The sequence below is a fragment of the Hermetia illucens genome, chromosome 2, assembly GCF_905115235.1.
Source record: "Hermetia illucens chromosome 2, iHerIll2.2.curated.20191125, whole genome shotgun sequence".
In the NCBI taxonomy this organism is placed as follows: Eukaryota; Metazoa; Arthropoda; class Insecta; order Diptera; family Stratiomyidae; genus Hermetia; species Hermetia illucens.
Genome location: NC_051850.1, coordinates 165,831,385 through 165,844,523, shown reverse-complemented (window position 1 = coordinate 165,844,523; position 13,139 = coordinate 165,831,385). Strand labels below are relative to the sequence as shown.

At 41.7% G+C, this 13,139-nt stretch overlaps 1 protein-coding gene across 2 annotated transcripts in view; it reads left to right on the top strand.

Moving 5' to 3' along the window:
- Positions 1-13,139, top strand: part of LOC119650427 — a 40,201-nt gene that overhangs the window by 21,591 nt on the left and 5,471 nt on the right. For both annotated transcript variants that reach the window (XM_038053242.1, XM_038053241.1), the window contains exons 2-3: positions 578-1,771; positions 6,901-7,013. In XM_038053242.1, coding sequence (XP_037909170.1) covers positions 736-1,771; positions 6,901-7,013 — 1,149 coding nt within the window. In that variant the 5' untranslated portion in view covers positions 578-735. The remainder of the gene's footprint in view (positions 1-577; positions 1,772-6,900; positions 7,014-13,139) is intronic.

The window sequence follows — 13,139 nt, the reverse complement described above, 5'->3', positions numbered from 1 at the left end:
AAACGCAAGCAATAGATTTCTTATCGTTTTTCATCGTGACTTGTGGCGTAACTCACCATGGGCGCGCTTTTAAGCGCGTTTGAATCGGAATTAGATTTTAAATGCTTATAATTTGAAAACGACAGCTATCTTTATTGTCATTATTGGTGTTGTTAAATTGGTCTACAGAAATGATTTTCATCATTACAGAAAACAAGGCAGGAAGTCCATTTTGCCGCTTTCTCTTCCCTTTGTCTTAAAGGTCCTAATTCAGCATTCACTTCTATCTTTGTTTGTTTGTCTACCTTTTTCACTTTTAGCACAAACAAAGCCAATTACGTTTTCTTCAAGCTGAAATTCGACATATCCAGATCCTAAGAAAATGTTGTCTTTACTTTATCGAAATTGCACATCCTATAAGCTAAAGACACATAGTGCCACTTAACATGGACTTACTAGCTAAATTATACCCTAGAGCGCCTTCAAAATTAAGACACACACTGGACCTGGACCTGTGGGTTTCTATACATTCATTATCAGATAAGAAATGACTATTAATTTCCATAGTTACTAACACTATGTTTTTCATCCCTTTCAGATGTGCGCTACATGAAGGACTTCACTAGGAACAATTCAGATTGTAAATCGCTACCGAAAATGTTTTCAATTTGAAATGCAAATCGACGTTTAATAAAATTAAATTCATATTATCTTAAACGAAACATCAAGCCATTACACGACTACAATTAAATCAAAATGGATTGCTGTAGTAAATACCCCCCGACCGACTATCGACTACATTCCACAATGTTCGCGTCAGGGCGACTGCCCCATGCTATGGGTCGGGCAAATAATAGTGTACCAATTCCCGGCGCCTTCTACAATCATCTTCATCCAACATCAATGAGATATCCGCATTCCATGTATCGATTAACAGCTCCCGGTGGCGGTGTTGGATATAATGTAATTGGGCCACCTCCACCGGTTCCATCGTCCCTATCTTCGGCGTCGTCGGTGTCCTCAAATTCTTCCGTTTCGCCATCGTCACAGTCGCCAGCATCCCCTAATCTGCACCCCACGTACGAACGATATGGAAATTACGGAAATTTTCCAGCATATGGCTACGGGCACAGGGACGGAGAAGCTGCAGGGAACAATTTCAACTATGCAAATTTAAATCATCGATTAGACATAAATTGCTACTATGGTCGGCCGTACGATAGTTACAATCGATTCGCAGCTAACTTTGCATATCGAAATGCTCCCTCAGATTGCGAAATGCTCAGCAATCGGCCTAGCCATATGAATTACAGTAGTCTCTATGGGCATCCGGTGTATCCTGAGCTTAGACCAGGACCAGGACCAAGTCCAGGTCCAGGCCATGGGCGGCATCACTATTATCACTACGGACGTAATGGATCCTACGATACTCATCCCTACAACTATATGCATCTTCCACATACTCTCAATCGGGGTACCCTGCCTCTGGAGCATCCTCAGGTGAACGGTTCTTCCAACAGTCCGTATGCAATACCTGCAGTGTCCGATATCGGTGCAGGGAGTGGGACTGAAAGTAGCACATATGGAAGCCAAAGTAGAAGGACTTCATTTTGCCCTGGTGAAATTGCATCGACTTCTTCACCACTTCCCACCGGCACTGAGAATAGGAATGACGACTCAACCAACAATACAATATCTCATCTACGGAATTTGTCTTCTGCAAGCGGAGTTCAGTGTAGTATGCGTCCTGTATCGCCTCATAGAACGTCACACCAGCAGCAACATGCAACAGGTAAATTATTTTCTAAGCTATTACATTTACTAGGATGGTCTTTAATAGGGACTCCATTAGATAGCCATTTACATATAATTGTACAGAGCGAATGAATTTACTATGAATTAAGCAGTGAAAGGTAGTTAACTATGCTAATGAAGACGATTTAGGAATATTAGAGTATTTTCCATGAAATTGAACCAGGATATGTTACGTATCAGCAATCAGCATTTGAACTTTGATATTCGGAGGATATGGATATAATATTATTTTAGGGATTACTTGATATCATTCAACCTATACGGAAATATCTTCTTCGATGAAATCCAAGACTTGCCCTTTATGGAAAATGGAACTTTTCAAAAACCATCAATGTATGTAGCTGCGAAACACTACGTAGAATATATATGTGTCGCTATCAATTCTCGGTTAGTTGAATCATTCCTCCGCAGGCCTTCAACCGCTCATCGCTATGTATTTAGGGTTATCCTTGCGGTCAACCTTGTTTTCAAATAGGCTTCACTGAATAGTATGGTCAGAGCAGGACCGTCGAGAGTGGAGGAAGGGGATAATTCGCCAGCTTGAAGTGTTCTCCGGAGCCTGGAATAGAGAAACTTTATCAAAATTAGAATAATTATGCCATTCCCGGGGGCCTGCATAATTTTCACCCCGGATCCGGTTTTGCTCCCTACAACTCTGAGTCAAAAACATTATTCTGATTACGACAACGCAGAGGCTTTTATCTATACAAGGTGAATTATACAAGTAAAGCGCATTTACCGGGAAAAATAGATCTATTTTTCCCATTGGTATAGACGGTTAAAATTCTTCAAAATAGTCTCCTTCTGCATCGATACACCTGCGGAGACGATTTTGCCACGCCTGTAAAGCACCCTGAAACTCCTCGACTGGAATGCTCCTCAGGAACCTTGTAACTTGAGCTTGAAAGTTCTTCACCGACTCCCAGCCCTTTTGTCAGTCGAGGGTACAAAAAAAAATCAGATGGAGCTAAGTCAGGGCTGGGACACCACGAAGGCCTTGTACTAGGTCAGGAAGTTGATAACGACGAAGGTCGTGTAGCTGAGGCCAGTGGCGTGGTGCCTTTGATATCAGGCCTGACGCGTGTGACCCGTCGTTTCAGTCTCTTGAGCACTTTCAGGTAAAAGGCTGCGTTGACTGTTTGTTCTTACCGTACAAACTCAAAAGGGACGATTCCTCTGGCATCTTAGAAGACGATCAGCATTGTTTTGATGCGAGACTTGCTGTTGCGCGCTTTTTTGGCTTGGGAGAAGATTGTGTGTACCACTTGGGATTCTGGATCATGCATCTCCTTAAACACCTCTTGAAGTATTTCATAAGTTTCCGTTGCATTCTTCCCAAGCTGCATGCAAAACTTTATCGCGTACGGCTGTTTCGAATATCTAACCGATCGCATTGCAGAACCTTTCACTTGCACCCCACCTATGCTCCACCCATATAAACTTGTGATTGCTCAAGCATTCCGGGGGGACGATTTCAATCTACCTTCGAACAAGGCATTTAACATCTTGGCTACCACGCGCAAGAACAAAAGGCCAAGGCTTTACTCCCCTGTACTCGATTAGCGCAACGCACATAATATTCTGAACATAGATATTTCTACATTGCCTGAACCAGCCCTTGCTTAAGCGAAGTGCATCTAATTGTGTACCAACAAAGAAATATACATAGCATTATATTGCTAGAACATAGAAAAAAAGATTAATAATAATTTATTATTAAAAGTCCTCTCATCTGTATCGAAGCCTTCAAAGCGGGCCTAAGTTCGTGACCAGCAGGTCTTTTGTTGTTTATCCACTCTACATAGCCAGCCCACTGCAGTTTCCAAATTTTGATATGAGTGAAGGTCTCCGGCTGGCCATCGGCAATTTTCCCTTGTTAGGTCTAAAATTCTCCTAAGGATTCCACTGAAAGGCATTCATTGTTTGCATACCAATCAGATTCATTCTCCTGATCTATCTCAATATTAGATTGACCGAATCAATGTCATTTTCTAATATCAGTAGCATAATGTAATAAGATAGATTAGGAAGCATGATCTGTCTTTCTACTTCGTCCATTTTATTATTGTCCTTAATAATTACGCCCTGTAAGTTGGGGCTAAAAACTATTATACATTCAAAGTCTTCCCTGCTTGTCGTAAGAGGCCACTAGAAGGGATAAAAATTTGTTGGCTAGCAACCTGCAAATTTTGAATCTTTATTGCAACCGAAACGTCAACAACGCCTCGAATAGGGACTGGCCTCACGACAACGACCTTTGGCTAGCGAAAATGGACTATGATTGGTTTCTGGAATGTGCGCACGCTCCTCGACAACGGTAGCGAGGGTCCTCAGAATGCATGTTTTCTCCAATTTAAGCCGGAATTTCAGCGATATAAACTGAGCTTAAGCGAAATAAAATGGTGGGACTCTCTAGGTGCTCTCCTGACCTAGGAGCCGGTTTCGGACAGATTTCTAACTGCAAGATTTCAGTCCAAGTTAAGGAGCATTACAATTGTACAATACTACTCATCAACGGAAACTTCCGATGTAATGGAGAAGGGTGCTTTTCTACGAGCAGATTGACCACTTCGCGATCAGCAGTAGATGCACTGATATCAGCCTTCAAAGGGATCACTATCTTGCAGGATGGGGGAGTTGTGACCCCCTAACTTTAACATCGACTGCTTGTACGACCCAGCTGTCGCTTGACAATAAGAGAGCTATCTTGCTGATCGAACAGCAGATCTGCTGAATAACGCGCCTCTGAATATCGAGCATTGAGCCGCTATCAAATATGCTGTTTTCTCGGGTGCTGCACAGGTCGTCGAACACGTCCCGGGCGTCATAAGATCTGGCTGACTGCGGAGTCGTGAAGGCGGATCGATGAATGGAAGGGGTTGAGGGCTGTAATGACCGCTGCGAGTGATGGTGAACATGATGAACTCGAACTTGGATACCGAGCGAAATCCCGAGAAGTTCAGCCTTGTCTACGCCGTGACATGAAAGAATTTGTTATTGTGCTAGTCGGGGAAGCGGAAGATGCCGTATATCGGAATGATTTCAGGAATCTATTCCGCATCATGAAAGAGCTTGCATGTGGTCGCATATCTTTCGATGGTCCTATGAAGCACATCAACGATCGACTTCACATCCACGATGATGGACTGAAAAGGTGGAAAGAACACTTCGCCAAGGTTCTTAACCGCAAGAATCCGAGAGCTTTCCCAGAGAGTGATGATTGTTAAGATTCCAAAAAAGGGCACACATTATGAGTGTGACAATTAGAGGAGTGTCTACGTGCTCCCTACCGTTGCAAAAAAGATGATAGCTAAAATACTCCTGGAACGCATCAAAGAACATCTCGAAAGCTTGATGGACATAGAGCAGGTTGATTTCCGCTCCGAATCCTCCTGCATTGACCACATCAACACCCTACGGATCATTTTGGAACAATCCGCGGAATATATATCTTCACTACAACTGCTCTTCATGAGCTTCGAGAAAACTTTCGATAGCGTGAATAGGAAGTGTATCTAGAGTGCTCTACGCAAGAGACATATTATGGCGCAAAATGTCATGTGTTCCGTCGAGGTAAAATCTGGGAGGATTTTGAAGTCCAAAGTGAAGTCCGCCAGGGTTGCATCCTGTCACGGATATTATTTCTTGTTGTTATCGGTGACGTTCTTCATGCTGCCTTGTCCGGAAGACGTGGAGGAGTTCAATGGACTATGACATCTTTCCTCAAACACCTCGACTACGTTGATGACATCTATTTGCTCTCTCACCCGGTCATGGACCTTGACCAAATGGCTCTGGATCTAGAAAAAGAAGCAAATAGAGTGGGACTGAAGATAAACACCAACAAAACCAAGGTTCTCAGTCTGACGAGTCATTACACTCTCCTTATCTGCATTAATGGGTAGAGCATCGAAAGCATCGATCAATTTGTTCATCTAGGAAGCGGGGTTTCTGCCGACTAGGGCACCGAACTAGATGTTGCCCGACGCTTTAATGGCTCTAGCTCCGCTTTCGCTGCCCTGTCAAAAAATCTAGAAACATGGTTATCTTAACACTAAGATCAAGTTGAGACTGTTCTGTACTAGTGTTCTTTCCGTATTGGTATGTGGCAGTAGCACATGAACAATGAACTCTAGTGTTACTCAAAAGCTCCAAGCTTTCATCAATGCCTATCTGCCTCGTATCATCGGAGTGAGCTGGCCTGACACTATTTCAAACGAACAACTTGGTCAGCGCACAGGCTTGGCACCAGTATGTGGTATGACAGGAAGACAGAAGTGACAATGGATAGGTCACACATTGAGGAGGAGCGGCAATTGCATTGCGGGCTTGGCCATGCATTGGAATTCACTCTCCCAAGATGGCCGATGAGTTGGTCGCCCTAAAGGAATTTGTCGTAGGACAGTAGAGGACAAGTGCGAGTGTCTCGGGAAGTCGTGGGGGGAGCTGAAACACATTTGTGGTTGACGCGCTATACCCCACTAAAGGATGAAGGCCAACCATATATAAGTATATAAAGCTCTCCACTTGCTCCAAGTTGAACACGTTTAGTATCACATTTTGTCTAATTGGAGTCCTTTTTTGAATCAAAAACTGACTAATTTGTTGCATAAAATAGCTCTCCTCTTTTTCAGTGAATCTTAGTTTTCTTTTCTTAGTTAGTATGATGGGTCTTATCCTTGTTTATTTTATCTTGTCGAGCTTTACGAAGGCTTTTTTGTTCTCATCTCCAGTCTTGCCAGAATATTTAAATTATACGTGTGATTTCAACGGAAACGTGAGTATATCCCATAGAAGCCTGACTAGACAGGCTGGAAAACGGGCGAAATTTCAATGCAGAAAAAGCAAAATGTTCACCCTGGGTCCGGATTTTCTCTGCGACCCTCGTTTCGTAGCTAATAAAATTGTAATGATTGACGAATAGAGAGAAGCCAACTTCTTCTCTTTCTGTCCACCCTATTTATAACCTCCAACCTATCTAAACTATTAAACATGATTGCCGAACTCTGCATATACCGATAAAAAGGCCACAAATTAAATAACAAAAAAAAAATGTTGATAAATTTATAAAATCATCAAAACATACTTTTTCTTTATTGTTTTCAGACGGTCAAAGTGCATTTGACACGAAAGAGGAAAAAGCAAGAAAGTTCAAAGATAGAGATAGATATCCGAAACGGCAAGCAGAAGGAAAAACTCCATCATGCTCGTCCCCGCTGGTAAGTTAATAATTAGTAATAATAAAAAGAAACTGAAAATAAAGAATTCTTATAATGTCGAATAACCCCTAATTATTGATCCGAAATTATTCACGAAGCTGATATAGCGAAAAAAATGTGTTAGATCAAAACTAAAGACCAATTGGAAATGCAATATTTGTGGCTGTTTTCTCAATGAAGAAAAGCCATGTGTCATCAGCAATTGTGATGTGATTAGATTGTCTCTGCTAGAAGGACTTAGTTACAAATATATTATATTATGTATAACCAGGATCGTAGAGAGAAAATCCGGGGCCAGTGTGGATAGAGGTCCCTCTATATTTCCTATTATTTTTCAAGTTGTCACAAACTCGGCAGATGCTGGATTTTACCTAATACTAGCACTAAGTGCCAAGCATTTAGACTCGGATGATCCTACCTACTTAAAAGACAAAGGGCGCTGGTGGTGGTAACCAGTGGTAGGTTGATGGAGGAATCCGTCGAAAACTCCCCGCAACGTCGGGCTTGTTGTGTGGAATATGGCGATCAGTTAGAACTTGCCGGTCCCAATACATGCTGTAAACAGAACTATCAAGTACTACTTGCGGCTCATATCGGTAAACCGGACATGTTCCCGTGATCAGCCCATGCTTATATGCAACATTATGCCTGATGGTGTATTGCACCGGTGCCATAACAGTGCAACCGACATGAGATGGTCCAAAGTCTCTAACGCCGAACCACACATTCTGCACTGGTCGTTCTCCACCCGCTCATTCATTATGAGCTTTTTATAAGCTCGGGTGGCGCATCGCCTTCGGCTTCCATTCATCAATCCGCTCTTGGTCTGACTTCATCCCACTCAGAGGATTGAAAGATCGATCCTTCAAGCTAAGTGGAGTCAGCCCACAGTCTGCCTTATAAACAGCCGCATGCAAGGGACTCGCCTGCTCTTTGCTGTAAAAATGAGCGCGCGGCGAGTCGACTTGGCGGTGATATTGTGCCGCCACGTCAACCACGCCCCTGCCTCCGATGTCAACAGGCAGGTTTATCCGCTCCACGGCAGAATTTGGATGATGTATTCAGAATTTTAACATAGTAGTCCGTATCCGCCACTGGACGTTTTTTAAATCGGTTTTCGTCCACGGCAATGTTCCGAATGCATAATCCATTGAAGGGATAGCGAATACATTCAATGCGCTTATTTTATTCTTCCTCCTTCATTCAGTAGCCATGAAAGGGGATTCCGTCTCAGGCGAAACCAAAGGGGACTCAATGAATCCTCTTGGAGGATGCCCCTCCGTATATGGAAAGGCTCTTAAGTATTATCACCCTTAGAAGTACGCACTGATAAAGTGCTATGCCATCCTTCCATGGCTGTAGCAAAAAATTTTATTAGTTTCGGATTAATGCGATACAGATGTAGAACATCGATTAGCCAGGTATGCAAGACGCTGCCGAAAGCCTTAGCATAATCCATATAGCAACTAAGGAGGTTTCTTTGGCTCCTAGTTGCTTGTCCTTCAACTACCGAGTCGATAATGAGATGCTCCTTGCAACCCTTTGACCTAACTCGGCAACCCTTCTGCTCCTTAGACAGAATTTTGTTGTTCTCAAGGTGTGCATTCACCTTTCCACTAATAATGGACGTTATGAATTTATAGAAGGTTGGTAAGCAAGTAATCGGTCTTGTGTCCGCGGGGTCCTGCACCGTGTCCTTTTTAGGGGCAAGGCAGGCAATTTCCGCAGTTGGGAAGGCTGGAAATTCCTCCGACCGACTGATCACCTGGTTTATGCTATGTTCTAACCAACTATGTATTCTGGTAAATTTCTTATATCAGAAATTCTGCACCCGATTCGGACCAAGGCCGACAGCATATGGCAAAAAGTTTCTGCCTTAGTATATCCAGAATTTCAACTAAGAGTGTTTCACTGGGGATGGCAAAATTCCTGTAAACCCTCTGCACTTTATTTCTCAGCCATCTCACCAACAACGCGAAAGCGAATCTTCTGACCGTGCAATCTGACAGGCATAACTGCACCACAATACACAAGTGATTGTATTTGCAGCAGCGACATATCAGCACACAGCCGAGATAAAATCTCATCGTTGATTTAAGATAGAATTCTCGGAGTTGCTGCAGATGCATAAAGCCTGGGAATACCTGGTCTATGCAAAGGATCCATTTCCGAGAATTCTACACATGCTCTTTGAAATTTATCCCGAACCTCAGCGGTAAACTCAGTTGGACGGCGGAGAAGAGTGCTTCGGCGAGTACTGAAATTGTTGCCTGCAGTGCGGCGCGGTGTTGTTGATGCGCCGCCCCCTTCGACTCTTGGTCATTAATTTCCAAAATGACCTCAAGTCGAACACGTTCCCTGATGATAGTCCGGATTCTATCGTTGCAAGTACTAAAACAGTACTGGTCTGCGACTCGCTGCACAGTCACGTGCGCAAAGTGCGGAAACGCTCGACGAATCTCTGGTGGAACAAGGGACGGTAAAATGTTGGCCTCGCCATTATTTCGTAGTAGGGGGCTTGGGACTGGCTACGGCTATAATATACTTATTATTAACTTTATTTGTGCAGATATAGTGATGGGATGTCTTTTGCAGGCTGACTTCTGCATAGGTTCATCATGAAGTTTTTTGACTTTTTCAATTGGATCGCTCCTAAGAACGAGAATTACTTCAATAATGTGATATTGTGTCCTAACCTCTCCATTTTTCAGCCGACATTAAAGTTCCGAAAATTACTAATTGAATTCTTATATTTGATACTTGCCCTGACCATATTCTGAGAAAAGCAATTCATTTCCCTTTTGCATGTATAGTAAAAATTGGTAGGTGATGTGATGTATATAATATTACAAAAGTGTTTACCGAGTGCGATCCAAACATTACAACATTACCACATCACGAAGCATCACCGCATTACCAAGCAGCACCGCATTATCGAGCATCACCGCATTATCAAGCATCATCCCATTACCTAGCTTCACCGCATTACCAAGCATCATCCCATTACCTACCATCATCACATTACCAATCATCATCTCGTTACCTAGCGTCATCCAATTACAAAAGTGATGTTGTAATATAGAATCACTTAACATTAGCGCCCTTCGTAGTATAAGTTGCGGCGGACATTGTCGACGCCGAAGCTTTGGGCTTCCTTTAGCTTGGCACCGAGAGGACTTTCAGCTGATTTCGGGTTGACTTTTGGCCTGGTTTCAGGCTGACTTTGGATTTGCTTTAAGTTGACTTCGGGCGGGTTTTGGACTGATTTTGGGCTGGCATCAGGCTGACTTTTGGACTGGTTTTAGATTGATTTCGGGCTTATTTTGAATTTACTTTAAGTTGGCTTCGGGCGGTTTTGGGCTGGTTTTTGGATTGTTCTTCGGTTGGCTTTGGGCTTGCTTTAGATTAGCTTTGGGCTGGTTTCGGGCTGCCTTTGGGCTGGCTTTTGGATTGTTTTTCGGTTGGCTTTGGGCTTGCTTTAGATTAGCTTTGGGCTGGTTTCGGGCTGCCTTTGGGCTAGAAAATGATTCCGAGTGTATGTGCGTATGGGAATGCAGATTCTCGGCTTTAAGTAAAGTAATGCTGGTATGAAAAAATCACTATCAGTCACAAATCAATATTGTACTATCTATTATCTAATAGTCTTATGGGATCTTCAGCTTTTTTTCTCCGCTTGCATGAAAGGTTCATTACTTCTTCAATGACACTTATTTGGTACTGTCGTATACTTTACGTTTTGAATATGTTAAATGCATACCAAATTATTCTAATCATAAGTAATATTTGGTACTAGAAGCTACCGAACATCATACATATGTACATATGGTTAAAGTAATGAAAGGTGATGTTTGTGATATTACTTTGTAATATGTGATATTATTTTGCAATACGTGATATTACTTTGTAATATGTGATATTACTTTGTGATATCACCTTTTTCAAAAAGTGGTATGATATCATATTACCTACTAAGACATGTTTTGTGCATCTCTAATATATAGGAAGCCCCTTCCCTTAAACTCAATCCAAAATCGTTCTACTCATTGCATACAAAGTTTGATATTATACCAACTGCCTCACTTCGAACAAATCACATTCAAATTCAGATAGATACACGAGTAGATAGTTAGAATGCAATCTATTCTCAACGTATTCGCTTCATTTGACCCTTGACCCAAAAAATCATTACTTCCTACAAACTAATTATTGACCGAATCTCACTTAATTAGCCTAGCGTGTGGTAATAAGGTCATCTTTCCAAGCAATAACATAGGCTTGAGATACATAGATACTTTACAAAAGCTCTATTTAGAAGCATTCGAACGTTTGGTGAGAAAAGACTTTTAGGTAGTAGTAGTAACTTATTCTCAAATCTTCAAGAATATATTTACGTTACAAACGCATCTCACATCATTAATGAAATAAGAACTGAAGCCATCGAGAGTGCTTAAGAGCAAAAAATCGTGTGAAGGAAATAATATGATTGGGTGATGAAGGACGTTTATATATAAACAGATGATGATCACTCCAACTCTTTAGATCTGCTATATTTTTAGCTTATATCCCTGTAGTTTGGATCAATAATTCTAAGGATCATTCAAAGGTTACTCTCAAAGACACATATGTACATGGATACATCCAATGGTTCTCCTGCAAACACATTATACAAAATCCTTTCCGCTATTTCTCTCCTGTGAGCCTATGTAATCGGCAATCCTATTGAGGACTGTTGATATGTTGACATTATCTTGGAAACTTATTGAATTTTTATTTGTGATGGTACGAGTACGGAAAAAAATCTACATTCCATTTGACCGGATTCAGCTGAAACCTGCGCTCATTTCGAAACACCAACAGAGCAAACGAAATGAAATCGCTCAATAAATTCAGACGAAAGGAGTGCTCGTTGTCCTTCCTGAAACTGAACGCCCCCACAAGACAGTTTTCATATAAATGATGTAGAGTCCGTTGTACAACTGAAGCCGACTACGACTGATGGAGCCGTTTTCCAAGGAAAAGCTCCTCACAACGTAAAACAGATGAACATGTACATGCACACGAAGGATACGGAAAGCGAGGGAAGCTGCCGTTTCGCCGGCTTATGTCCTATTTACTAGAGCACATGCGTAATATTTATTCGATATTAAGGGCCATTAGCATTGGAAAAGCTTTCACAAACAATGCGGCTTATATTCCATTCATCGGGGAGTTTGCAAAATAAGATATAAGCACTGCTGTTAGTGGCTAATATTCTAGTATATTTTCCACTTGACCTCCAGGGATGCAATGTCCAAGTTGACTTATGCACGTCAGTTAAATGGGACAATTAAGTCTTTCGTCATTTGATATATGAATTTCGTACAAAGAATTTAAGTTTAGAAAGATTTCGGAAAAGCAAGGACATCCGTTGAATTGAAGGATATTGTCAGCACAGACTAACGAATTTCAATAAAATCTAGCGTAAGGATTTAAATTTTTCATCAGGCAAGGGTGACTTTGTAACGACCACTGTCATCAACAAGTCTCCATATCAGCGGGGATGTTAGTTGTGCTGCATGGTTCAGTGTTAAAGTTATCTCTTCTTCCAGCTCTACTTACAAAACAGGATGTAAGCAATTATTACGCACACGCCAGATAGCATACACTGTCCCACAAGGGACTCTGAAAGTATGAGGTGTCTAGGCATGTCTACTAGGTCAACTGCAAATATAGTCCTTCATTTATAATTGCAATAGTGTAGTATACATATGTATGTACACACTGGACTGAGTCATTTAAGGGGACCATCCCGTGTGTCGTATCTGAGAAATCGATTTTTTTATTGCATCAATTGTAGCCAAATATAGTGTGGAATATCTTGGAAAAGAGATTTTCTGATATTCGGAATCGTTCGGAGCGTTGCACCGTTGAATAGGTAAAATGTTACAGCATTCACTCGAACACAGAATGACTTCTAAACGCAATTTCCTCAAAACTGTATTTTCAAGATCTAGTGCTACGATACCTCAAAATCTATTTAATGAATTCCTTTGAAATGTTAATGGCTTATTCAGACCACAATTCAACGATCCGTAAACTGGGGTAATTTTGGTTCATGGACCTTTTTTCAGAATTGAAAAAATCGTG